The following is a 27,256-nucleotide window of genomic DNA, read 5'->3' on the forward strand; positions in this document are numbered from 1 at the left end:
GCCGCCGAAACCTTCGTCGCGGCGGTTGACGGCGCAGGGGCGAAAGGCGCTTCCGGTGAAGGCCCCACTTCCGGCTGGGAGGGGAGAGAAGCGTACGCCGTCCGGGGAGAAAAGCTGCGGCTGTGGCCCCTTCCGGTGAGCTGAGGAGCGGGCGGGGGTCCGGGCGGGCGCCGAGTCCAGAGTCGGGGCCGGGGGGCTCCGGGAGGAGTCTGGAGCGCTCGCCTGAAGCCTCCGGGGAGAAAGAAGCCGCCCCCATCCACCCACCGGCCCTGAGCGGGGTGTGGGTGGGGGGCCTCCGCCGGGAGGGCCCGGGGGGGGGGCTCGAGGCGGCTCTCCTGAGGTGAGGCTGCCGTGGGAAAGGAGAGGGGGCGCCTTTTGGGGGGGCGGGGCAGGGAAAGATCGGGGGTTGATCCGGAGTTGGGGCTGGTTGTTGATCTCGGGGAGGGAAGGCCGGGAAACGGGGCGCCTGCGTGGGGTTCCTTTTATGCTCTTGCCTCAGAGGAGGCGGCGGCGGCGAGTTCTGGCCCCAAAGGCCCCTGGGCGACTTCGGGACGGGCAGCCGAGGGTCAGCCTCCAGGGGCCAGCCGCTTAGTCCGTCCCTGGGGCAGTCAGTGGGTCGACAGCCGCTGGACCCGAAACAAGAAAACAAACCCTTTCACCTGTGGGGTGGAAATGCTAGGAAGAAGATAATATATATCACGATGAAACACCTTACCGTCTCCATCTCTATCTTACACTTCAAACAAGGAAGCATTTCATCCCACCGGCCACAAGCATCGACCGCATTGTGCTGGTGAAAATCACTTTTCTGAACTTCTAGGACTCAAATTGTCTCACGGGGGCGGGGTATGTGTGATGGACTCTTCACTGCCCAGAGCTCATTGCCTCGAGATGCGGCTTTGCATTTGAAGCTGTTTGTGACTATTTGTCTTGAGGGATGACTGTGCGTGGACTTCCATGGGCATCGCTTCCTGCCCTGACAGGCTTTTGAACTTGATCCAGGGTAGCCCTTCATGGAGTGGGAAGCAGTTTATAGGCCTTGTCTCCTTACTGCTTAATTTTCCAGGTTAACATTTAGAATAGTTTCGCAAGTAAACATATTAGGGTTTTTTAAGAATATAGTACAATTTATAACAAAGTGGAAGGATATTTGAATTTCTAAGATTCACTTTAAAAATCCAATTGCTGTTTATGTAAATCATTATGTTGGTTTTTTTTATTTGTATTGTAAGCTATCCAGAGTCAGGTGGTGCCTAAATATTTCAGCACCAAATACTTTAAGAATAAGAATTGCAGACCCTTGTGTGCCATCTAAGATTTTTCCAGTCTTATTCTAAAATTAGTTGGCTTGCTTCTAGTGAGTTGTACAAGGTTCGCCTAAGAGAATAGAATAAAATTGAATTGAATTGAATTTTTATTGGCCAAGTGTGATTGGACACACAAGGAATTTGTCTTTGGTGCATATGCAATCAGTGTATATAAGGAGAATAAAACAATGTTTTACTGCTGGTATATAAGTAAGTGATCATATTACTGTACATTAATTATTGCTAATGTAAAGATTACACTTAAGGAATAATGCCACTTCTCTTCTCTTCCTTGTTTGTTTTTAAAAACTAAGCTCCAATGCAAATTGAATTTATTTCCAAATACATATCATAGGCTTGCATAGAAAATAGTTTTATGACTCATTGCCTGAATAGCTATCATTTATTTATTCATTCAGTTTTTATAGCTGCCCATCTCAACTGAGGCTTGCAATAATTATTGTACCAAAGAGTCAAATAATAGTAAAATGGATGTAGATATTTCATATTGGGAGCTTCAATTTAAATTAAAAAAAAAAATCTCCCATATTTAAATTTAGAGAATATTTTTTCTGTGGGGAGGAAGCACAAGATGTCATGAATGTTGGCGCTAACATTTTCCTACAGTATTGGCTTTTTCCCATTCAAATTGCACACTTTGATGTCACTAAAGAGAGCTCCGAGCTGTCAAAGCCGGGTCTGTTAGATGCTTGCTGGCAGATTGTGATGCTGTCCTTTGGGGACATTCTGTTGCAATGTTGCATGATGTAATTGAATGAAAAAAATCTGTTGAAATAGAGATCTTCTCTTTCCCCACTTGTGTTTGGATACTGTGGGCATGAAGTCTCCCTGGATTCCTTGTGGCTGGTTGTGTGTGGACATTTTCATCAGAGCTGAGAGAAGATATAGATGTCTTCTTTGCTGCTTTTGTTTTTCTTGGAAATATTTGCATAGGAGGTGAGCAGAGATTGCTTCAGGTGAGTCAGGCCAGAGTTTATTGTTATTACTGTATTTATTTGAATGTATTAGCTAAGATGAAGGAAGTTGTCCATATCCCCAAGTATTTTATGACTTTAAAAGGCTGAAGGTTTGGATGTTACTTGGCTAAGATTTGATCAGTATTTCTGAGCAGCAGCAGCTTTGTTTCAGGTGATGTAGCAACAGCTGATGGCACCCTTCTTTAACTAGGTTTTGGTGTGTTTCCGTAAGGGAGATTGGAAGTACACTTGTTTTTTTCTGTGTGAAAACTAAAAGTAATATATTTTGCAATTCTTCCTGCATTGAGCAGGATTACCTAATGCAATCTACAGGTCAGAAAAGTAAAACACTTCGTAAAACTTAGTAACTTAATAAAACGTTTACTTAGTACACTAAGTAAAACTTAGAGTAAAATTGTCTTATGATGGCCTCATCCCAGCTCACATTTCCCATTAGTGGGTGAACAGTCCAACTGTAGCTCTGTGCCAGTGATCCTTTACATTGTCATGCTGTTGAATTGAGAAACACAATACAAAACTAGTTTCCAAAATCCAGCTTTCCTCTGTAGACAGACAAAACAGTTGATTTAAGCAGTAATACATTTATAAAAAAAACAACCATTAGCAGCATTTTGGCTTTTTTCATTGTTTATTTAATTTATATGCTGCCCATATCACAGTTACAGAGGGATTTGTTAGTCTGTTCTTGAGCATTTTTTTTTGCCTTTCACATTTTATTAAAAGGAAGAAGTTTGGTGAGCTGCAGCTGCCTTTGTTAGAGGCGTTGAGTACGTAAGACAATATTCTGTTATCAGTCAGCTGCCCTTTGGAAATTATGAAGGGAGGTGCAGCTTACCAAAGCTTCTGCCCTGTAATACAGGGCCGTGCAGTCACTAGAGGCAAGGGAGGCGGAGCCTCCCCAGTCTCCTGAGAGAAAGGAAAGAGTTTTAAATATATTTTTTTAATGAATTAAAGCCAGGATAGTTGCTACCAGATTTCAAGTCACAGTGGCTTGGTGTCTGCTCTCAGTGTTAACTAGGAGGAGGCGAGAGAATTCGGGGCCTCTTTTCCTTAAGGAATTTTTCGCCTTTTAAAAGTTAAGGCGGAGTTAAAAAGCAAAAGATTTAATATGCAAAAGAGGCACTGATTCTCCCGCCTCCTGATCTGGGAGCAGCGAATCATGTCTTGCACTTGAGCGACTGCGCAAGTGCAAGGGTGATTCTGGAGAGGTTTTTCTTTCACCAGCCACCATTTCTTCTGCAGCCAGCCCAGCACCGAGCGGGGAGGACGAGGAGGAGAAGAGCGGTGAGCCCTTGTGGCTGGCTGGGGAGAGACTCACCGCTCTTTTCCTCCCAGCCAGCCAGCCAGCCACCCCCACCCGACCTGCTCCCTGCCTGGCCGGCCAGCCGGCACAAAGACAAACCGCTCTTCTCCTCCCAGCCAGCCAGCCACCCGACCTGCTCCCAAGAATGTCAGCGGGGACGGAGGAGACGGGAGGCGAGGCGGCAGAGCGCGGCAGTGGCGAGAAGCAACACCCCCGCCGCTGTGTCCGACAGGCATCTCGCGTTTATGTCCATCATAAACGAGAGACGCCTGTCGGACACAGCGGCGGGGACGTTGCTTCTCGCCGCTGCCGCGCTCTTGCCTCACCAACGGTATCCCTCACCGCACGTCACTGCTGTAATAAGATGTGCTGCTTGGGAAAGGGGCTCTGAGGCCTCTCCTGATTTCTTAATATAGGGAGTCCTCGACTTACAACCATTTAGTGACTGTTCAAAGTTACAGTGGCATTGAAAAAAGTGACTTATCACCGTTTTTCGCTGCTAATGTCCTTTGCAGCATCCCCATGGTCGTGTGATCAAAATTCAGGTGCTTGACAAGTGGCTTATATTTAGGATGGTGGTTGTGTCCTGGAATCATGTGATCACCTTTTGCGATCTTTTGAAAAGTCAGTGTGGAATACAGATTCATTTAACAAATTTTGCTAACTTAACTGCAGTGACTCACTTAACAACTTTGGCAAGAAAGGTTGTAAAATGTAGCAAAATTCACTTAGCCTCTGTCTTGCTTAGCAACAAAAAAGTTGGGTTCAATTGTTGTTGCAAATTGAGGACTACTTATATTTACCATCAACTTAAGCCCCTGCCCCAGGATTGCTGTGTTGCAGGATTTTCAAAGGCTTTGCACTCGATCGCTTATAACAAATTGGGGGAGGGGAGGAGCTTGCCAGAGTAATATATAGATATCGGCCTAGAATTTTTTTTTAAAAAGCTATTAATTAACTAATGTTAATGCAGGTAGTGAAGGGGCCTTAAAGCTATGTTAATTCTGTATCAAGTGTATTCTTAAGAATGCAATGTTTCTCAATGCCACTACTTCAGAAATAGTTATTAGAAATTCTTGGCTTTCAGGTTCTTTCAGTCCTTCTAGATGGAACTCAGATCTGTCAGTTGCCTCTGTGACTGAAGAAATCCCTGTGAGGAATTTCCTCAAGCCAGAAAAATACAAAAAAAGAGTAGCCTATAATTTAGTGCCACATTCTTCTCAATTTAGTCCATTTTCTCCTATTTAAAGATCTATTTACTGCTAGAAAAATGTTGAGACCTGATTGCAGCCCTGTGTGAATTTAAAATAATTCTAACATTCATCTTGGGTCAAGAGACTGCGGCTTCCTTTTTTACAACTGGTAATTCCATCTCTGCTCTTCCCATTTTCTGAATTAAAACAGAAAAGGTGGAAAAATACCTGATGCAGGTGTTTGTCTAGTAGTAGTTATCAAAAGATTTTCTGAGCTACGGTTAGTACTATTTGCAGTTCTGTTCCATCCCTGGAGCCAAGAACTGCTGTATTCTGGCTGCTCAGATTTAGCATCCTGAAACTCCTTCAGGCCTTCAAAATGCAGACTTGCTTCATGACATTCCCAGTGAAAGTCAAGTTCAGACCATTTTAGAAGGTAGAAGACATCTCAGAGTTTCAGCCTATCTATCTACCCTCAGGACAAACAGGAAATACAGAAGGGAGAACCACCACAACTTTCCTAGTCTGTTAGGGCACAGATTTTTGGGAACTGTGGATTTATAGATGGCTGCTACATATAAGCTTGGTTGACAAAATCAGAAATGAGATGATAGGCTGCCTGGGAAAACCAAGGGAGATCATCAAAACCATTAAAAAGCAAAAGTTAGAATATGTTGGACACGGGATGCAACACCTGGAAAAATACGGCATCCTTCTCTTAATCCTCCAGGGAAAGACTGAAGGCAAAGGAGGTCAACTTCATGGCTTCAAAATCTTAAGGGTTTTGATTTGGACAAAACTCAGCAGCACTTTTTTGTGCGGCTGTTGATAAAAATAGAATCACCAAGATGATCGCCACCGTCCGATGACGGATATGGCACAAGAAGAAGAAGAACTGTTTAACAGGAGTTGGCTCCTTCCTGTGTGAACTGTTCTGAATGGGGGAATTTGGGCTGTTCCTCCAGCAATCCAAGGAGCCATCCCTAAGTTTTCTTTCCGCCTCTGATGATCAAGAGCTCTTTCCTGTTATCCTGCCACCCTTCTTTCAGCTGCTGATAGTCTCTCTGCCTAACAAGTTATTTACCAGACTGTTTCTCTAAAGATTTGTACATATCTTACTGAACACTAGACATGCTAGAGAATTTATCTATTTTTCATGCTACTTAGTTAAATCTATATTTCAGCTTTGTTCTGTCACAGATAAGCTCTGCTGGGCTCTCTGGAAAGGGCAGCATGTGGATATGTAATTATTATTATTATTATGTGGTTAATCTTTGGTGGGATTCACAGCCTTTGGGGCTGGTTGGTAGCTCAACAGCTCGAGTCCTAACCAAGTACCTAGGAACTGTTAAGGTAACGTCAGAGGATATAAGTTGTTCCAAGTAGGGTGGTTTTTTGTAGAATCAGAATGTTCAAGTCAGGTAAATTTAGAACGTCCAAATAGCGAGGTAGCCCTTTAAGTATTGCTCCAAGGGCTCCAATTGCAATGGGGACAACACATGCTTTCTTTTTCCACTGTCACTCCACTTCAATTTAAAAGTCTTGGTACTTTGTGATTTTTTCTTGCTGTTTATCTTCAATTCGTGCATCACCAGGTATTGCAATGTGAATGAACCAAACTTTTTTTCTTTTCAACTATTGTTATGTCAGGTGTGTTGTGGGTCAAGTCAGTCTGAATTCTGAAGTCCCACAAGATCTTGACTTTCTCATTCTCTAAAACCTTCTCAATCTGATGGTCCCAGTGGTTTTTGCTGTACTCAAATCAAAACTTTTGGCACAATTTCCAGTGAATGATAGCAACGTAGTCATGGCGTTGTAAGTAGTCAGTTTGTGAAATTTTGCTGCACCCACTTATCAAGTGGTCGACTGTCTCGTCTTTCTCATTACAGAGGCGACATTTGATGTTGGTGGTAACATGTTGAATTTTTGCCTTCATGTAGTTTGTGTAGGCTTGTTCTTGAGCTGCCAAAATAAAGCCTTCTGTTTCTTTTTTCAGTTATTATTATTATTATTATTCGCAACAACAGAATTGTATCACAGCGGCCAGTTGTTTTGCCGGATTTGGCATTGATTACTAGTCGGGCCCCACCCAGGGGCCTAGGATGTCATAACGTATTTTCGTAATATCCGTGCGGATCCAAGCAGTGTGGCTTTTTGCATTTGACTGATGGTGATTTTGTCAATTTTTAACTGTTTCAAATGTAATTCCAGTGCTTTTGGAATAGCACCCAGCGTGCCGATTACCACTGGAATGACCACTGCTGGTTTGTGCCATAATCGTTGAATTTCGATTTTTAAATCCAGGTATGTCACGATTTTTTCATGTTCCTTCTCGTCAACCCTACTATCACCTGGTATTGTGATGTCTATGATTGTAACCTTATTTTTCTCAACCAGTGTGATGTCTGGTGTATTATGCGCCAGTATTTTGTCCGTTTGTATGCGGAAATCCCACAAGATCTTGACCACCTGATTTTCGGTGACTTTTTCAGGCTTATATTCCCACCAGTTTGTTGCTGTTTTAATATTATAATTTTTGCACAAATTCCAATGGATCATTTGTGCCACTGAATTGTGCCGCAATTTATAATCAGTCTGCGTGATTTTTTTACAGCAGCTGAGTATGTGATCAACAGTTTCATCAGCTTCTTTGCAAAGTCTGCATTTGGCATCATCAGAGGATTTTTCAATTTTGGCCTTAATGGCATTTGTGCGGATAGCTTGTTCTTGTGCAGCCAGGATTAGTGACTCGGTTTCTTTCTCTGTTGTTAACCATAACCAAGTTTTTTCACTGTCCACTTTATCTTTTATTTTTCCCAGAAATTGGCCATGCAATGCTTTGTTCTGCCAACTCTCCATTCTTGATTTTATCACATCTTTTCTGTATTCTTGTTTTGTCTGTTGGACCTTCAGTAGATTTTTGTTCTTTACTTCGATTAATAGATGTTCTTGATTTTCTTTTAAATAATCAGCCAGTGCATGTTTTTCTTCTTCAACTATTTGCTTCACTTGTAATAATCCTCTGCCACCTGATTTTCGGGGCAGGTATAGTCTATCAGTGTCACCATGCGGATGTAAACTGTAGTGCATTGTCATTAGTTTTCTGGTTTTTCGGTTCAAAATGTCCAAATCAGCTTGTGTCTGGTTAACTATACCAGTTGTGTATCTTATAACTGGTATTGCCCATGGCTTTGATTGTATTTCCACCATTCAATTTAGATTTTAAAATTTTCCTAACTCTGTTGGTGTACTCTCTCCTGACAATAGTTTTTACTTCTCCATGTTTGATGTTATCCAACTGCAGAATGCCTAAGTATTTGTAAGCTTCCTTTTCGTTGCATTTAATTAGTTGGCCATTAGGCATTTCAATTCCCTCACATGTAGTGATTTTGCCCCTTTTTATGGATACAGTGGCACATTTTTCCAGGGCGCTGCTCAGGAGAGTCCAAGCAAGGGTTAAATACAGCCAAACTGACCAGAACTGAATGGAAACTAAGCTACGCCTCTGGTGCTGAATATCCCCAGATTTTTTTCAATTCAGCTAGCCCAGTAGGACGCGTTTAGAGTTTCTCTTCATTTCTATTACTTTGCTTGGACTCTCTTGAGCTTTTTATTGTAAGTAATGCTTAGTTTAGAGTGTGAACAGGCTGAGTGAGTGTGTTTGAGGTTAATTTAGTCCGTTTACTCTCTGGGCTCACTCTTCGTTCCTCCAGTGTCCTGCTTATCACCCAGGCACTGCTCGGAACTCAGGCAGCTGCTGGGGGAAGTGCGCGGGTCGGAGTTCCAATGCTAGCGCTGCTGTGACCCCCGCTGCGGGGGGGAGTCCCCGCTGAGGCTCTTGTGGTTGGCGTTCGTGCCTTTGGTGGCCAGCATGCAGGTGCGGTGCCTCAGAGCTCCGGATTACTTGGCGGCAACTTTTAAATTAGTTAGTTCTCTTTTGCCCGCCATTTTGGAGCTATTTGCGGTTTTGGTTTCTAATTAAACCGCGTGCTGCAGCTGCCTGCAGCCTAACTCACGGCAGGAGCCGCAAGGTGCCTTCTTTGTCCTGCCTGGCTGGCAATTTGGCCTGTTTCCCTTCCACCTGAGCGGCAAGGATTGGGGCCGCTGGTCACAAGCCTTCATTCCTGCAAGCGCTGGAAGCTGTTAATGCTCGCACTTTACTTCAACTGACTGGATATTGGTGCTGCTACACCTCCCCCCACGTCTCTTCGGAGTGCCTGTTTGGTCTTCAGGGCTTTTGCAAAGTGGTGAGTGGAGGTAGCCCCTGGTTATCAATTGGGCCACAGTTTACCTTATGGCTGAGCAGGTTCCCGAAGATTCCACCCAGGCAGGGGGTCCTTCCAGGGCTTTCTCCAGGCAGGCTGGCATGGCTGCCAGGGAGGCCATCAGGAGCTCCAAACCATACTCCAAGCCCGGGCCTAAGCAGGGATCAGGGCCAAACAAGGACGCATTGCGTCGCCAAAAGGCCCTTGAAAAGGCCCTAAGGAGCCCGCCATGGAGGTTCCTCCGGCCCAGCCAAGGCCTGTTTCAGACAGTGAGGATGAGGGCTGGGAGTTTTCACCCATGGCCTCCATGTCTAGGGCAGTATCTCCAGGGCTTTCAATGGTAGACCAGGCTGATCTTTTCGCTTGCCCTTCAGATCTGGAGGAAGGCCCTGCTCCAGGTCCCTTGGCCCCTCAACATCCACTTCCCATTGAAATTATGATAGCTTGGGGGGAAAACCTTGGATATGGGATTGATTTAGAGAAATTGCAGAAACTGTGGTCTCAAAATTATAAAATGACAATGTCTACTGCATATAGAGAAAATTTGTATAAGATGTTTTACAGGTGGCATCTACCCCAACCAGAATTGCAAGAATGTCCAAGAATAAATCAGAAAAGTGTTGGAAATGTCATCAGATACTGGGCTCATATCACCACATGTGGTGGACTTGCATTGAAGCTAAAAGATACTGGACTAAAATCCACATGTGGTTGGAGAAAATGACACACAAACAAATAGACTTCAAATCAGAGGTCTATTTATTGGGGATCATACCAGAAATATATAACAAAGACTTAAAATATCTGATTGTAAATGTGTTAACAGCAGCCAGAATCGTATTTGCAAAAAACTGGAAAAATGAAACAATACCAAAACAGGAAGAAGTTATTCGAAAAATAATGGACTCTGCTGAAATGAGTAAATTGACACTTGAAATTAGAGAACAAGAGGACAAGCAATTTTATAAGATATGGGACTTGTTTTATCAGTAGCTGGGGGAAAAAACCTGGAAATGAAAAATGTTTTAACTGAAGGAGTTAAATGATAACACAACCATGCTGTGAAATAGATTAAAAACGATACAATGAAAAACTGATATATCTATGAATTGAATATTTTAGAACTTTTTGCTTTAAAAAGGATAAGGATAACAACGATTTTATGTATATTTGATAGAGGTTTGGTGATATAATGTATAACCTTAAGAACATATTACAATGATATCTTGTTGTTGATAAATAATTTTAATGGAATAATTAAAAAATTGGTATATATATATGAAGCGATCACTTAGAATATTTTGTTGAAAAATGAAGGAATAAGATTTCCGTTTGAAGGTATGAGGTACAAGGATAACAATTAACATAAGCATACCTGATAGTTGATTGGTGGAATTATGTATAATGGAAAATAGTGATATATAAATATAAATGGTTGGTAAAAAGAAAAGAAAAGAAATCTTTTTTTTTCCACATGGGGATAATATAAAGATATACTGTTATTAAATAGATAATCAAGAATGTAAGGGAACTATGATTTATTGGGGAAAAAATACTTCATAATTGAATGTATACTGTACAATGAAAGTGAGGTATTTAGTTATACTAAATGAAAAATCTGTGATGGTAAATGTTATTCGAGAATATGGATGTTAAAACACCTATAACCAAACAACATGTTGTATGTGTTGATGCTTTTTGTGTGTGTGTGTATTTTCTTTTTCTTTTTTCTTTTTTTGTGTTTTTTTTTGTTGTCTGTATGTATTGTTTATGTAATAAAAATAAAAATTTATTATAAGAAAAAAAACATCTACCTCCCAGGCCCAAACCCAGGGCTCGCCCCATGGAGGATCTTGGGCCTGACCTTTCAGTTGAGATGCAGGAGGTTATTAACAGGGCCATTTCCCAGGGCATCGAAGTGGGCATGTTGCACAAGGGCAAACGCACCCACAAGACTAAGCATCTAGAGCCCCAGCCAGTTACCAGGGGCGAATCTCCCCCACGTACCTTGCATTCCCCCCATTCCTCTTCGGGTTCCGAGGATTCGGACTGGGAGGAGAGGGAGGATATTCTTCCTGTTCAGGAGGCTGAATTCTCGGGGGAGGAAGGTGCTGGGGCTCAAAAGCCCACTTCTTTGGAGCTGTTTAACATTGCCAATTTCAAAACCATTTTGGACAAGGCCAAGCTGGCTACCCATATGGGCTCCACTCCACCTGTTCAAGCTCCTGCTGAACTGGATGATTTGTCTGGGGATTTGTTTGTGGAACCTGTCTCGGTCCAGGAGATTATTCCTATTCCCAAACTTTTTCTTAATTTGGTTCAGAAACAATGGGCCCAGCCAGCTACCATGGCTACCCCCAGTAGCAATGATAAGAAGCTATACACTGCGGATGCCAGCCTGGAGGATTTGCTTAAGCTGCCACCTATCGATCCTCCGGTCGCGGCCCTCACCTCAACGTCAGTGCTTCTGCCCGATCTCTTAGAGGGTCTTAAAGCTGAGGATAAGAAATCTGAGAATGCCTGTCATAAAATGCACCAGGCAGCTGCATGGGTGATTAAGACATCAGTCTCTGCTTCCTTTATTTCCAGGGCCGCCTTCCTCTGGTTGAGGCAGTTAATGGCGAGGGTTCCAGTTAAGGATACCAAGTTGAGGCAAGAGATTAACAAAATCATGGCGGCCACTGAGTATACAACCGATGCCACCCTCAGTGCGGCTAAGTTCGCTTCTCGGGCCCTGGCTTCTGATGTTACCACCAGGCGTCTCTTGTGGCTGAGGCACTGGAACGTAGACATGCGTTCCAAGTGGAAGTTGGTTTCTGCCCCTTTCCAAAGGGGTCAAGCTTTTTGGGGAGGTCCTGGATCCAGTCCTAGTTGAAAATAAGGACAAAAAGAAGGTGATGCCATTGGTTTCTAAGAAATCCGACAAGAAGGGCTTCTACTACAGGAGGCAGTCCTTTCGGAACACAGAACCTTCCTCCAGTTCCGCTCCATCGCATCGGCCATTCAACTAGCAGGCGGACAGGTCCCAGGACCGTCAGTCCTTTCGGGACAGGGGTCGCCAACAGTACTACTCCAGAAGTCCCTTTCGTGGGGGATCTGGTTCCCGTCCTTTCAGAAAGTATAAGTGACTGTCGGGAGTCAGCTCCCATAGGAGGGCGGCTCCAATTGTTCCACGCCCAATGGGAGCAGGTCACGTCGGACCAGTGGGTCTTACAAACGATCTGGCTGGGTCTCACCCTAGAGTTCCTCTCTCTTCCTCCCCATCATTTCATCAAGTGCCCCGTTCCCTCGTGTCCAGTCAAAAGATCTCTCATGGAACAGGAAGTAAGACATCTCAGGGATATCAGGGCCATAGAACCGGTTCCACCTGGTCAGGAGGGGACAGGGTTCTACTCCATCCTGTTTCTGGTCCCCAAAACCTCCGGAGGGTGGAGGGGGATCTTAGATCTAAAAAGGTTAAATTATCAAGATGCAGTCCCTCCAGTCTATCCTGGGCTGCATCAGGCCGGGAGACATCTTGACCTCCATAGACCTAAAAGAGGCCTACCTCCACGTACCCATCCACAAAGCCCATCGCAGATACCTGAGGTTCACTTACGCCGGTCAGCACTACCAGTACCAGGTCCTGCCATCCGGCCTATTATTGGCCCCCAGGACATTCACGAAGGTCCTCGCAGCTGTGGCAGCTTTCCTCAGGTCGTGAACAGTGCGGCTGCACTGCTACCTGGACGATGTGCTCATCCTGTCATCCCCCCAGCAGGCGGTCAGGGGCCTGCATTACACGATGCATGTTCTTCGGAGTCACAGGTTTTCCATCAACTTGGAAAAGAGCCATCTTCACCCATTGACCAGGCTTCAGCATCTAGGGGCCATCATCAACACCGTCGCCTGCCAGGTCTTCCTCTCACCGGAGCGGGTGGCGAGCCTCAGGGTCATGCAGTTACAGCGATTTCCTCGTGCCAAGATCGTTCAGCTATCACAGCTCCTGGGCAAGATGATCTCGTGTCTGTCCATCGTTCCATGGGCACGTCTTCACTCTCATCCCCTCCAGTGGCTCCTCCTTCCTTATCAGAGGGCCAACGAGAGCAGCTCACCAAGGCTCATACCGGTTTCCGTGACAGGGCGTCGCTCGCTCAGGTGGTGGTTGTCCCCTGCCCTGAAGAGGGAGTCTCCGTTCAAGGAGCCGACCCGGCTCACCATCACGACGGATGCCAGTTTGTATGGTTGGGGGGCTCACTTCCGCAACCAGATAGCTCAGGGCAGGTGGTCCTCGGCCGAGGCATCGCACAGCATCAACTGGCTAGAGCTGAGAGTGGTCCGGTTGGCCCTGATTTGTTTTCAGATGGGCATTCAGGGTCGTCACGTGAGGGTGCTGACAGACAACGTCGCGACGAAGGCGCACATCAACCGCCAGGGGGGCACACGGTCCAGGTTTTTGATGTCGGAAGCCGACGATCTAGGTTGGTGGGTGGAGATCCATCTGTTGTCCATACAGGCAGAGCATATCTCCGGCACGGTGAATACCCAGGCGGACTGGTTAAGCAGGGCGACTGTCGACCACTCGGAGTGGTGCCTGCACCCGCATCTGTTCCAGTACATAGTTCAGAAGTTTGGTTGCCTCCAGGTGGATCTGTTCGCCACAGCGGTCAACTCTCATCTTCCCAGGTTTTTCACCAGATTTCAAGACCCAAGGGCCGAGGGGGTGAACGCTCTGCACATCCCTTGGCCGAAAGAGCTGCTCTACGCCTTTCCACCATTACTTCTCCTTCCCAGAGTCATCAGGAAGATCCTGGCGGAGGCAGCGGAGGTCCTTCTGGTAACTCCCTTTTGGCCCAGGAGGACCTGGTTTGCCGATCTGATGAGTGATTCTTCCACACAAGATCTCTCTCTGCCAGGGGGCCCTTCAACATCCAGAGCCCCAGTGTCTGCAACTAGCTGTCTGGCACTTGAGAGGGATCTCTTGAGCAAGGACAACCTTTCCACCAAGGTGATCTGCACCATCCAGGCGTCACGTCGCCCTTCCACGACCCGGATCTACAACGCTACCTGGAAAGGTTTCGTTGGCTGGTGTTCTTCCAGAGGTGTTTCAGCTTCTTCAGCTTCGATTCCTGTCATTCTGGACTTTCTGCAAGACGGCCTTGACAAGGGTTTGGCGCCTAACACTCTTTGTCGTCAGGTGGCTGCGCTTTCCACCATCCTGCCCTGGTAGGTCAGTTTTCTCATCGTCATCCCACCATTCGCAGTTTTCTCAGGGGGGTGACTAATCTGAGTCCCCGGATGGTTCACAGATACCTGACTTGGGACCTTAATGTCGTTTTGCGGACTCTGGTCGAACCTCCGTTGGAGCCTATCCAATCGGCCAGTTTGAAACACCTGACATTTAAGACCGTTTTTCTCATTGCCATCACTTCGGCTAGACGTATCTCTAAGCTGTTTGCCTTGTCTGTTCGTGAGGACTTGTGTTTGATTCATTAAGACAGAGTGGTCCTTAGACTGGATCCTTCTTTCGTGCCTAAAATTAACTCCTGGTTCCACCGAGCCCAGGAGGTTATCCTTCCTGACTTCTGTCCGCATCTGAGGCATCCTTGCAAGGAGCGCTGGCACAAGCTGGATGTACGCAGGACGCTGCACAGGTATATCAAGCGTACGGCCAGTTTTCGACGTTCTGAGTCGCTCTTTGTATCCTTCCAGCTATCGTCTCAGGGCAAGAAGCTTTCCTTGTCTACGAGTGGCGGGTGGCTTAGGGCCTGCATCGCCCTTGCTCACGTTCTGCAGTCTTGGCCATTTCCCAGTCGCATCACGGCGCATTCGACCAGAAGTGCTGCCACCACCGCGGCCTGGGCAACTCGGGCTCCCATCGAGGAGATTTGCAGAGCGGCCACATGGACTTCCTTATCTCCGTTTGTGCAGAATTACAAGTTGGACAAGTTTGCTTCAGCGGAAGGGGCCTTTGGGAGGCGAGTGCTGCAGTGTATTCATTCCAGCGGAGAGACCCTGTCTGCTTCTGCTTCCCCGCCCTAGTGACATTTAGCTTGGGTATGTCCTTTGCTTGGACTCTCCTGAGCAGCGCCCTGGAAAAGGACCATTGGACTTACCTGAAGGGTCGTTTTCAGGGCGCTACGAAGGAGAGTCCACCCCACCCTGGGGTCTGGCTCCGCTGTTATCACGTTTTCTCCTTGGATGTTCCGGTTGGACTTGTTCCTGTTCTGTTTGTTGTTGATCCAATGTTGGACTTCTCAGCGCGCAACAGTTCCACGTCTTCATTGAAAAATCTGGAGATATTCAGCACCAGAGTCGTGGCTTAAAATTTCAATTCAGTTCTGGGCAGTTTGGCTATATTTAACCCTTGCTTGGACTCTCCTTCGCAGCGCCCTGAAAACGATCCTTCAGGTAAGTCCAATGGTTCTTTTCCATGCCAAACTGCATTGAAATATCGTTGCTGAATACTCGGACTGTGTTTGTCAGTGATTGGATTTCTATTTCTGACTTTCCATAGAGTTTCAAATCATCCATATATAATAAATGCAAAATTTTTCAGCTTCTTTGGCTGTTTGATAGCCTAATTTCATATTTTTTTAAGATTACTGATAGTGGGATCAGTAGTAGGGTGTTCCAAGTAGGGTTGTTTTTTGTAGCATCAGAATGTTCAAGTCAGGTCCACATATATATATGTGTGTGTGTGTGTGTGTGTGTGTGTGTGTGTGTGTGTGTCTTGATGCATACATGAACTTTAATAAGCATTTAGAAACGTGTTCAGTGTTGTGGCAGAAATTTATCTTGAATAAAAAGCATACACGGGATTCTTATTCTCATATTAAGATTTGCTTGTTTCTTAATCTGTCAGGATTTCTGTCTGTTCTAAATTCCTAATATCTGTCATCAGTGCTTTTATTGTACAACTAGCCTCTGGTGGTATCTTTTCCTTGTAGGCATAATTAGCAAAATAATGTTGGTTTTGAATTATTATTATGGTTGGTTGCACAGCCAGCCAGATGTTCAGACTGGATTTGGCATTTTTATCCACCTATTGAGTCCCCCCAGGGACCTTGGATAGGCAAATATTGTTTTCTGATGGTGTTTGTGGTATCTTCACAGGATGTTAGCTACTCCAAGTAAAACTTCCTTTTGCAATTGACTAGCCGGCCGCTGTTGGGCCACAACAGTACCCAATAGTGATAAGTGCCTTGAGGGCAATCCCAAAACATCATTTTCTATTCTACTTTCCTTTGATATTGCCCCATTAATTATCCACACAATTATAGTTAACTCTGGAGTATTATGAGCCAAGACTTTATCAGTTTGAATTTGAAATCTCACAATATTTTATTCTCATCATTTTTGACTACTTTTTCAACTACTAGTTCCCACCATTTTTTCATTACTGGCAAATGAAAATTCTTACTGGTGCTCCAGCGAATCATTTTGGCAACTGTGTTGTGTTGTTGCTTATAAGCCAAGTACATAATCTACTGTTTCTTTGCACAAAATCTGCACTTTGAATCATTTGATGATTTTTTCCCCAGTTTTGGCTCTAACTCTTACTTATTATTATTATTTGCTCTGCCAGGATTCAGCTTCCCACAGACTTCCTAATTGGAAGCCAAAAATGGCCAGCAAAGGACCTGCAGCTTCAGCTTCCACAGAAAGTTCCAGTGCAGGTGGAACCAGTGGGAACAACAGCAACGGGGAGAGTACAGGTCAGGACAGCACATTTGAATGCAACATCTGTTTGGACACCGCCAAGGATGCTGTGATCAGTCTGTGTGGCCACCTGTTCTGGTCAGTATCACTCCCAATTTTCAGCAGGCAAATACTTAAAATCAGGGCTCTTAATGGCTCTGCCCCCCACTTGCTTCTTCTTTCCCCATATCATCCTTATCAGGCAAGTGAGAATTTTAAAGCTCAAGTCTGAAACTCATTGTTGATTCTACATTAGGGGTGTCTAAACTTGCCCACTTTGAAACTTGTGGACTTCATCTCCTAGAATTCCCCAGCTAGCATGGGGAATTCTGGGAGTTGAATCCATAAGCCTTAAAGTGGGCAAGGTTGGACATCTCTGCTCTATATTGAGTAGTCGACTTGCTCCCCGTAGGGTTGGATGACACCATTCAATCCTTGAGAACGCATCAAGGGGTGGAACTGGGAAAGGAATGGACTTAAGGGAAGAGAAATGGTTTCTGGGATCAATCCCAGTTGTGGTTCAGAATGTAGCCCATTTCTGGTGTCCAAGCAACCAACAGAATCCTGTCTCCATTCTAGCCCACCTATTAGTCTTGGAATTGCTTTAAGGATTGGATGCTACAGAGTTCCAATCTTTAGGCAATCATCCTGGCTCAAGAACCCTTGATCAGCAACTTTTGCTGCTGAATGGCTGAGTGTCAGTTGTTGCAAAGAGAGCTTAGGCTAAAATGCCAGGATTAGCAATAGCAATAGCAATAGCAGTAGACTTATATACCGCTTCATAGGGCTTTCAGCCCTCTCTAAGCGGTTTACAGAGAGTCAGCATATTGCCCCCAACAATCTGGGTCCTCATTTTACCCACCTCGGAAGGATGGAAGGCTGAGTCAACCCTGAGCCGGTGAGATTTGAACCGCTGAACTGCTGATCTAGCAGTAGCCTGCAGTGCTGCATTTAACCACTGCGCCACCTTGGCTCTTAGGGGTGAGGCAGGCACAGATATGTGCAGGTATGAACCTTCCTGTCCATGGCTAGAGGTGCTGCTTGGCTTCTAGGAGGCCCTCAACTCAATCTCATTCAGCATAATCTAATTCTTCAAGGCTCTTGGCAAATGGTGGCTTTCTGCTTGCAAAGCCTGCCTTCCATCAGTAAGCTGTGAGCTGCCATCCCGTGTTCTTGATAAACTATTCTATTGGCTGCTTTAATTAGTAGCTGGATTTGCACATTATGCCAAAGCATAACGTGACTTGATTGGGTTTGACTTTGCATATTATGCAAATCTAGCTGTTGTTACACATGGTTTGTAAACTATATATAAGAACATCTAATTACTGTTCACGCAACCAAATTTAAACTGAGTAAATTAATTATGAAATTGGGGCAGCATTGACAGTAGTTGTAAGTGATAAGCCAGTAGCTGAAATTAGAAAAAGAGGGCTTCCTGCATTATTTATTTGTATTTATCACATTTAGATATTGCCTGTCTCATTCTTGGCATTTCTTTTTTGTCACATCCTTACCAATAGCTTTGTTGGGAGCCTGAATTTCAGATGTTGCTTAGTTTGCAGCCAAGAAACTTTTGACAGCATCCATACAATTGTGATTGTATTTGTTCACTCTGAATTAATATTCCAGTTTAAAATTCTCTCTTACCTTTTCTAAAACAAAACTTGTTGAATTTAAAGCAGATAGAACACACCATCTTGTCTTTTACCCAAGCTCCAAATCCAGCCACGTCATCTAGACTTTCTTGTTTTCTCTCGGTATAATGGCCAGAAGCCGCAGCCACTGTTATGAAAGTGAGGAAAAGACAATGAGCCAAACTCTGGGTTACAAAACAGGAGTTCCTGGAGGGCATTTTAAATATGTACAGGTTCTGCCAGAGTATAACATTTCACATCAGTATAAAAACACCCAATCTTAACTAATCCTGGGTTTCCAGAAGTAGTACCTGCAGTTAACAGGGGTGGAAATATCTTAGGAGCTGAGGTGGCGCAGTGGTTAAATGCAGCACTGCAGGCTACTTCAGCTGACTGCAGTTCTGCAGTTCGGCTGTTCAAATCTCACCGGCTCAGGGTTGACTCAGCCTTCCATCCTTCTGAGGTGGGTAAAATGAGGACCCGGATTGTTGTTGGGGACAATATGCTGACTCTGTAAACCGCTTAGAGAGGGCTGAAAGGCCTATGAAGCGGTATATAAGTCTAACTGCTATTGCTATTGCTAGTGACATTAGTACAACAGCTGTGGGTAATGTGAGAATGCATTCAAGAATCTTCCCAGCCGATGATCCGAGATTTGGGGCCACCTCTCTTCTGAGACTTGGCAGAGCAAATAATCCTGCTCTCTTTTTCTGTGCGTGCTCTCATTTAGTTATTCAGGCTGTGAATCACTTTGCATTTCCTAGGGATGGACTATTCTTTTCCTTATTCTGCAGAATTCAGTTAATTTAGAATTCAATTATGCTTTCGTAGTAAGGGGAGTTCCACTTTAGAGTCCCTTAGTTCAAGAAATCTCTACACCAGTTTGTATAAGTGGGAAGACCAGTTATTAAAAAAGCAGGAAAATCCTGCTTTTCTGCTACCTTTTAAAATACTGTGATTGCATTACCCAAGAATTGAATCTGCAGAGCCGGATTCCAGATTTCTGATTGCCCACATCTAACGTGTACGTGTTGGTCTTTCTCCCCACTGCCACCTCTGCGGACCTTCTCCAAATCACTTTGGGAATCCCTGCAGTTGGCCTTGTTTACACCAGGTAAGGCTAGTTCTGCTTTACTTTGTCTTTCATCAGCTTTGGTTACCCAATCCACCTCCTTGGTTTCCCAAGGGACTCTGGGAAGGTGCAATATGCCTTTCCAATTCTAAATGGATTGTGCGTCCTCCCCAAGGCAACTCCGTTTAGTAATTAGCGTTCACCATGCAATTGTTGGCAATCTACTGTTTGGGGGCTTTTATGAGGGATGAGCAGCAATGAGATGCCGCTGTTTAGTAACAATGAGCATCCAGGATATATTCTGGCTATCCTTGCTGTCATTCTGTCAGGTAGGTTAGATTAATACCTCAGATGGCAGTTAGATGGTTTTAGGAGACCCCTTTTAGAATTTATGGGGGGCTTAAATCACATTTTCCAACCACACAAGAGAAGATAACATTCTGTTTTAAAAGACATTGGATCTTTGGTGAAATTTTGGTGCTCTCCCATAAGGATCTTGTGATCTTTCACATTAGGAAGGTGAGATATTGTGGTGGATTGTGGCTACCAAGGGGGAGGGGTGTGATGGGCTATGGAAGCAGCAGCTTAACAGGAAGGAGGGAACACATTCAGTTGAGAAAAGAGGCAACACAGCCCAGCGATGGATAAGAGATGGGGGAAGAGTCGGTCCTAGGAATCTTCCAGGGTTCATCCGCTCGGGTGAGAGTGGCAAAAGTTTAGTCTGACAAGATTCTGCCTATTTGGTGTGAACAAATAAAGAAAGTTCTATGTCGTTCCTGGGCTGGGCCTGACAGACATTGAGATGGTTGGTGTCTCTTGATATTTAATTTTTAATGTCTGAAAAGGTGCTGACCCATCTCCCACTGGGTGAAAGGCTTGAGGTTGCTCTCCAGAATCCTCCTCTCCAAAATCCCACAGTGTAAAATTATGGATGTGCCAAGGCTCTGTCCAGACCAGGATTATTTTACAGTGTTGGGAGCTCTGTGAGAGGGGAAACAGCTGGACACTTTGGGCTCTGCAAAAAATACTGGTAGTCCTCATCAAGCGACTGCCTCGGATAGTGACCATTCAGTTACAATGTAAATAATTTTGCGACCAAAGCCCACATTTATGATGTTTGCAGCATCTCTCAGTCCCTATTCACCATTACAATCTGGTGGTACCTATTGTCCTATGCCTGACCCATTTTTTTCTTTCCCTCAACCCCGAGAGATTGCCTAAAGGAGCTCCTGAGCTGCTTTTCTCTGCAGTGCAGCGAGTTAACAAGCTCAGCTGTGACCTTGGTTAGAATGGTTAGAATTCCAAAATGACTCTGGGTGGCTCCTAAGTGATTATGCTTAAAATAGAAAAACGAAGAAAAAGAATTCAGGTGTCCAGACAAAGTCACATAACTAGCAACCACCCCAGAGTTCCACAGACTCCCTGCCCTGAGGCCTGGGAGATGCAAGGCATTCTTCTGTTGTCGTCCAGGTTTTCACCAGATGCCGTTCCCCTTTTCTGCCTTTCAGTGGCTAGAGACCAGGCCAAACAGACAGGTGTGTCCTGTATGTAAAGCAGGAATCAGCCGTGATAAAGTTATACCGCTTTATGGAAGGGGCAGCACCGGACAACAGGACCCCAGGTAAGACGGCCTCCCCTGGGAACAGCCTTTTGCTTTCAAGTTCTCCTCAAGTGGAATTTATGGAAGAAAACCTGTCTGGCTACTCTTGACTCAGATCAGTCTTCAGGTTTCGGCAACTTTTTCTTACTTGTAAGAATCGCACTATTCAAATATTTGTTACTGGTAATAGATTGCTCCATGTGCTGCTCGTCCCCGGCTGCAGCATTCTGGGTGGCTTCACACAATGCAGCTGGAGACGGGAAATATAGTGTTCCACATCTTCCTTTTGGTGTGTCAACCCAGAAGGCTCACAGGCCAAGAATCAACAAATAAGATTGTCAGGCTTGATTCTGGGGGTTTCTCCTCCCATCCTCTCCCTATCTTAGTAGGATAGGCGAGAAAGAATCTGAAGGAAGGACAAATTTAGCATTAGGTAAGCTTCTCAAGTCGTAGTCCAAATCTGCCATAGGCAGCTGCTTTACTGAACAGTGGAAGGCTTCTCTGGAACTTAGAAATAATATTTTAAAAACCCGATATCCAAGAGGATTTTGTCTTTTTGGGACTTGATGCGGATTCTTTCAGAAGACAGATAGTAACAGTAGAGGCTTTTTCTTGAATGGCTGTTTGCTAGCTCTGCTCATACATGACTCATACCAGCCTATGTGGGGTTCTCATGACCAGGGTCTGCTAAAACATGGAGGACTTGGGAGCTGCTTCTGCATCCCTGGGGTGAACCTTGCTGGGTTTCTTATTCTCCAATAAAGCCATTTTCAGGCTGTGGGTGTCCACTCTGCCCCTGGGTCTCCTTGTGATTGGCACTGTGGCAGCTAGGCCTGCAGCTCTCTTGCATGTCCCAAAGGTGCTTTTTCAAGAGGCATAACTGGACTTTCTTGGTTTTTCTTTGAAGACATTTTGCTTCTCACCCAAGGAGCTTCTTCAGCTCTGACTGGATGGTGGGGAATGGAAGGATTTATACTCCTTGCAGACAGCTGGTCATTTGCATCCTTTTAGAGAGTTGTTGAGGCCACTTGGAGGTTTATTTGTGTCCTCACTGTTGCAGCAACCCTGGGTGGCTTATGAAATGATAAAAAGGTAAAGAATACAAAACAATTGAAATTAAGATTAAACAAATAACTAAAAACCAAGAAGACAGGTGACATAGAGGCGGAGACCTTCTCTGTGCACTGACTGATGCTTTCTCACCACAGGAGTAGAAATGCTGCAACAGGTTGGCTCTTAAGATGAAAAGGAGGGGCTGAGGCCCAGAGGGAGGGAGAGAGAGGCTCTGGGCCTCAGCAATATTTATTTATTAAATTTGTTTGTTGCCCATCTCACTGCAAGGAGATTCTGGGCAGCTTGCAACGTCAAAATAAAGTGTGCTTTCTCTCTCTCTCTTTGGAAGAGAATGTATAGGGGAGAGGTGGGATCTGCTACTCTCCCATTGGGGCCTCCAGCCAATTGCTAAATATCCTCATAATGGATTGTATCTTGCAGGGAGAAAACACCACCTCGACCTCAAGGCCAGAGACCTGAGCCAGAAAACAGAGGGGTGAGTACGGAGAATATGGGAGAGGCTTGTGCTTCTCATAAATGCCGAGTGAGAATGCAGCAAAGCTGGTCCATTGGTGGTGGGAAACTTTTCAGACTTGTCTATTTCGGGTCTTTGTAAGCCAAATTGAACCAGGCAAATCTTGGATGACCACTTATGTAGAGAGAGTTAAATTGCTGATAGAAATAATGCTCTGGTGTAGATTCCTGTCAGGTTTTCAAGCAATACCCCTAAGGAAAGGAGTCTCCGAGGCTTGAATTTCCTCAAAGTTCCATTTTATTAGAGGTGGCATATTGGCACATCTGGGAAAACCCGAATCTGAAAGTGTGACTGCAGTGTGTACTCAGCTGCAGTGTGACTACCCTTAAAACAGGAGTTCCCCATCTTGGCAACCTTAAGGCTTGTGGACTTCAATTCCCAGAATTCACCAGCAAACAAAGCAATTCTGGGAGTTGAAGTCCATAAGTCTTAAAAATGGCAAAGGCTGGACACCTCCGATTTAGGCAGTGACTTTTAGACAGTGATTTCAGAATTCTGGGAGTTGAAGTCACAACTTTTAAACTTGTCAAGGTTGGAAACTCAGCTTTAAAATATAGTGGGTATCAACTTAGCCTGCATTACATGAGGTGCAGCATGTTCTGTCCAAAGAGATTGTGAAGGCTGATTTTATAACTAGCAGACTCTGGAGAAAATGGGCCGTTTTAACCTTTCGTAGCCCTGAGTGGCGGAGTGTGCCTGACCTGATGAAAGAGTTGCCTGTTTCCATGCAAGTCGGGGAGCCTCCAGAGGCTCCTCTCGGGTTTCTTTTCATCAAACAAACAGCTCTGCTGGGGGTGATTAAGGAGCACTTTGGTCTTCTTCTTCCCGGAGAGCAAAAGCCTTATTGAATCAGGTCCTGGGGATGGAGGGCACCTTTTCGGCATGGCTTCTGCCTGAAGCTCCCATGGCAAAGCACACAGGCTGCCTTGCCCAGCCTGGAGGTGCTTTCTGATCTTTCGGCTCTTTTTGCTATGAGGATAAGCTCAGGTTGCTCAGGCATGTTTTGCCGCCTCTGACTAGCAAAGACCCATCGTGCTTATCTCTTAAAGTCTTGGGAAAGCTAGCATGCGATCAACTTGTCCAATTTAAATTGGAAACACGCTGCATTCTTGCACCCAAAACAATCGCATGAGAACACACTAACAAAGCCCTGAAAACCAGGACTCCGGTAGCCCCTTTTACAGCTAACGAATTCTGTTAAAGGCATCAACGTTCATGATCTGTAGCTCAAGCATCGGGAATCTGCAGCACCTTTTCAGATGGACCCATTTAATGAACTGAAATGTAATTATACGTTTGTTGAACAAGGGATTACACAGTCGGATGTTTTACTCCCATGGACTAATGTGACTCTCTTACAAAACCTTGAATGAATCTCCTGTCACTGTATTTCTGCGGAGGTCCCTTACTGCTTCTCTTAGGGAGCCCCCCCCTCTTATTGAAAAGTTTCAGAATAATAGTAAAGGCAATAAAGGATTGCCACCTGAATGGAAGGAGGCAAGGCCAAAGAAGCATGGATGATGTTCCCTAGTTGGGTAATGAAACGTCTACACGCAAACCACTAAGCTTGAAGAGCAGCAAGGATTTCACAGTTCATCCCTGAGCTATGTTTATTCTCTTCTGTTGGAAGGGAAATGGAGCGAAGTCCATCAAGTAGTTCGGTCTGGGATGCTACTCTCAGCACATAATGTTCTCACAGCAGCGCACACTGCGAAGTCCCTCTAATCTACTGAAGGAGACTGCAACCAGCCAGGTTTTAGTCTATAAACTAGGACATATATACACGTTGATCATTTTTTTGTTTCTAGGGTTTCCAGGGTTTTGGGTTTGGCGATGGAGGCTTCCAAATGTCATTTGGAATTGGAGCATTTCCATTTGGCATATTTGCTACAGCCTTCAATATAAACGATGGGCGGCCCCCTCCAGGTAAGGAATTAAATAAAGTTACCCTGGCTAATCGTGACTGGGCATTGCTTCATTGAGCTTCAGTTGTTGTGCAATCAAGTATTCTGATCTGGTTTGCTTAACTATTCGTCCCTGAATCAATACTCATCTGCTCACCTTGCCCAATGAGCATCTGTACTGTATATGACCCTCTTCAGAGTCATTATCTGATCAATTGTAGCAGGCTCTAGAGCAGGGGTCTCCAACTGTGGCAACTTTAAAACTTTTGGACTTCAACTCCCAGAATTCCTCAGGCAGTGAAGCGAAGCTGCTAAGGAACTCTGGGTGTTGTAGTCCATAAGTCTTAGAGTTGCCAAGGTTGAAGACCCCTGCCCTAGAGAACAGGGACATCTCCTTTGGGAGATCTTTGCGATACCTGGAAGAACACAGAATAACAGAGTTGGAAAGAACTTTGGAGGTCCTCGACTCCAACCTCCTGCCCAAGCTGGAGACCATACACCATTCCGGAGAACTGGCTGTCCAATCTTTTCTGTAAAAACTTCTAATGCTGGAGCACCCACTCCTTTTGGAGACAAACTGTTGCACTGATAGTTTTTATGGCCTTCCTGAACAGCTAATGCGCAAAAGCCTTGCATTGGGATGGCCTCTTCAGTGCAGCTTCTGCCATGGCAGGGATCCACAATAAAGCACTCTCATCTGATGTCCATCCAGTTTCCCCTTGGATATATCCAGGGAAGGGATGCTCATTGTCTCTCTGGGTCATTGGCTAAACTCTTTAATGGACTTGTAGATATTTTCTCATATTTAATTGAAATCTACTTCCAGTGATTTAATAATTTTTTACAATGCAGGTTATCCTTGACTTAACTATAGTTTGTTTACTGACCATTTGAAGTTACAACAGCATTGAAAAAAGTGACTTATGACAGTTTTTCACACAACCATTGCAGCCTATCCATGGTCACACGACCAGCATTTGGATGCTTGGCAAGTGGTTCATATTTATGACAGTTGCAGTGTCCTTGGGTCACGTGATCACCTTTTGCAACCTTCTCAATGGGGAAACCAAATTCATTTAACAACTGTATTACTAACACAACAAGTATAATGACTAAATAAGCAGGGAACCTATAGATCCTTTGGAAGAAGTTCTTCCTTCCAAAATGCATCTATTTCTAAGAAGACAAGACAGTTGTAGGGACTGCCCATTTTAAGGACTCTGGGAAGCCGCCTAATAAAACAGCTTTAGAGGCTGATTCCACACCTAGAACTCCAACTCTCGGAAAACATAGTTTCATTTGTAAATTCTAACAATCAGGTGATAACTGTGGGCTTTGTTTTCGCTTTCCTTAGCTGTTCCAGGGACTCCTCAGTATGTGGATGAACAGTTTCTTTCTCGCCTCTTCCTGTTCGTGGCCCTCGTCATCATGTTCTGGCTCCTGATAGCTTAACTTTGCTTCATACCTTGCGGAACTCTGAACCAGCCACAGACTGCTGCTTGTCTCTCTGTCTGCCTCTTGGTGTCCAATTCTTCAGCTAATGATGGGCTCCTGAAAGCCACTGGTGTCTTCGTGTGAGGAGGAGTCTCTCTTATTTTTCCAGAGCTACCGAATTAACAATTTAAAAAGTTTTCTGAAGCTCAGCCATAACTCACACAGCAAGGATCTGGCTGGAACTGTGACCCTAGCTTTAAGCTCCGCATCTCAACGAGGAGCATTTGAATCTTGTGCCAAACATCTGGAAGAGATGCTGCCCCAAAGGGAATCAGGCATGGTGGCTAGCAGTAGAGCCTCTTGTCATATACCCCACTATCTTGTGTCTCAAGAGCAGTGAGAAGAAGATCAGTGGACTTCAGAACCCAGCTGTACATCTTGCCCAAAAGCCAACTGACTCCAGGTAATATCTTCTTTAGAAGGCAATATCTTCTATCTGGTTGAAGAGGATTGTGTCCCATTCCTGCTGTTACATACCCAATTGATAAAAGACTATATTTGTTTTTCCAGCAATCACAAAAATGAAAGGATAAAAGACTCTAATCTAAAACGGTAGCATATCTAAATTTACTGGAATCGGGGAGGGGGGAGAATCTCTCATCTCAGGGTTTTGAAGGGGCTGTTAGCTGTCATGCAGCACACTTCCTCACTGATAAAAGCAGTGTTTTAAAGAGTTTGTAGCAGCTATCAACTTTTAATTTAAGTAGACATAATTCCAGCTGCTGTTCTTATATATCTACATCTCTCCTTCCTGAAATGTACATTTTTTTTGCCATATTTGGAATAGGTTAACTGAGACGGGGATAATTTGCTGAGTATTTTATGCCTCCCCACCTCACAATTATGATTATTACACAAATGGGAATCTGTACACTTTTGACAAAGTAAGGAATTCTGCTTAAGCGCTTTGTGTGTGGTCAAGGGGCCATTGGTGTGTGAGCTTTTTCAAATTACCAAAGACATGATTTTTTTTTGAAGGGTAATCATGGGCCCAATGCAGCAGTGGTTTGAACAGTGCTTTAGCCACAGAGCATCTCACATGATGGTACTGGGTGCATTTGGAGAACTCTTTACAGAAGGGGCGGAGGAGGAATCATGCTTTAAAAACATTGCAGTTGAATCTTTTGGGATGCGACACTCGCTTGACCGACTGCCAATACTCTTGTAAGACGTATTTATTTTGTGATTCTTTTGGATGTTAACCAAGGCTTGCTG

The 27,256-nt window shown here is 44.8% G+C and overlaps 1 protein-coding gene across 3 annotated transcripts; it reads left to right on the forward strand.

Moving 5' to 3' along the window:
- Nucleotides 1–13: 13 nt before the first annotated feature.
- On the forward strand, nucleotides 14–26,617 carry RNF185 (ring finger protein 185). Of its 3 annotated transcripts, none has more exons than XM_014067434.2 (7): nucleotides 14–135; nucleotides 16,634–16,845; nucleotides 19,479–19,497; nucleotides 20,964–21,076; nucleotides 22,550–22,604; nucleotides 24,452–24,569; nucleotides 25,902–26,617. In XM_014067434.2, exons 2-7 carry the CDS (start codon nucleotides 16,673–16,675, stop codon nucleotides 25,997–25,999), a joined length of 576 nt encoding a protein of 191 aa, XP_013922909.1. In that variant the 5' UTR covers nucleotides 14–135; nucleotides 16,634–16,672; the 3' UTR covers nucleotides 26,000–26,617. The 3 variants fall into 3 exon arrangements, with proteins under 3 accessions (XP_013922909.1, XP_087562001.1, XP_087562002.1); XM_087705875.1 differs by lacking the exon at nucleotides 14–135 and adding an exon at nucleotides 159–340; XM_087705876.1 differs by lacking the exon at nucleotides 14–135 and adding an exon at nucleotides 773–793.
- Nucleotides 26,618–27,256: the final 639 nt, after the last annotated feature.

The sequence above is a fragment of the Thamnophis sirtalis genome, unplaced genomic scaffold, assembly GCF_051295495.1.
Source record: "Thamnophis sirtalis isolate CommonGarterSnake01/CBP01778 unplaced genomic scaffold, rThaSir2_p1.2 scaffold_2, whole genome shotgun sequence".
Taxonomy (NCBI): domain Eukaryota; kingdom Metazoa; phylum Chordata; class Lepidosauria; order Squamata; family Natricidae; genus Thamnophis; species Thamnophis sirtalis.

Bases quoted from the DNA above. Each gene is read 5' to 3' on its own strand.
- RNF185 (XM_014067434.2), top strand. From the start codon at position 16,673: ATGGCCAGCAAAGGACCTGCAGCTTCAGCTTCCACAGAAAGTTCCAGT. The intron at 21,077-22,549 runs GTAAGACGGCCT...TGTATCTTGCAG, and splicing joins ACCGGACAACAGGACCCCAG to GGAGAAAACACCACCTCGAC. The intron at 24,570-25,901 runs GTAAGGAATTAA...CGCTTTCCTTAG, and splicing joins CGATGGGCGGCCCCCTCCAG to CTGTTCCAGGGACTCCTCAG.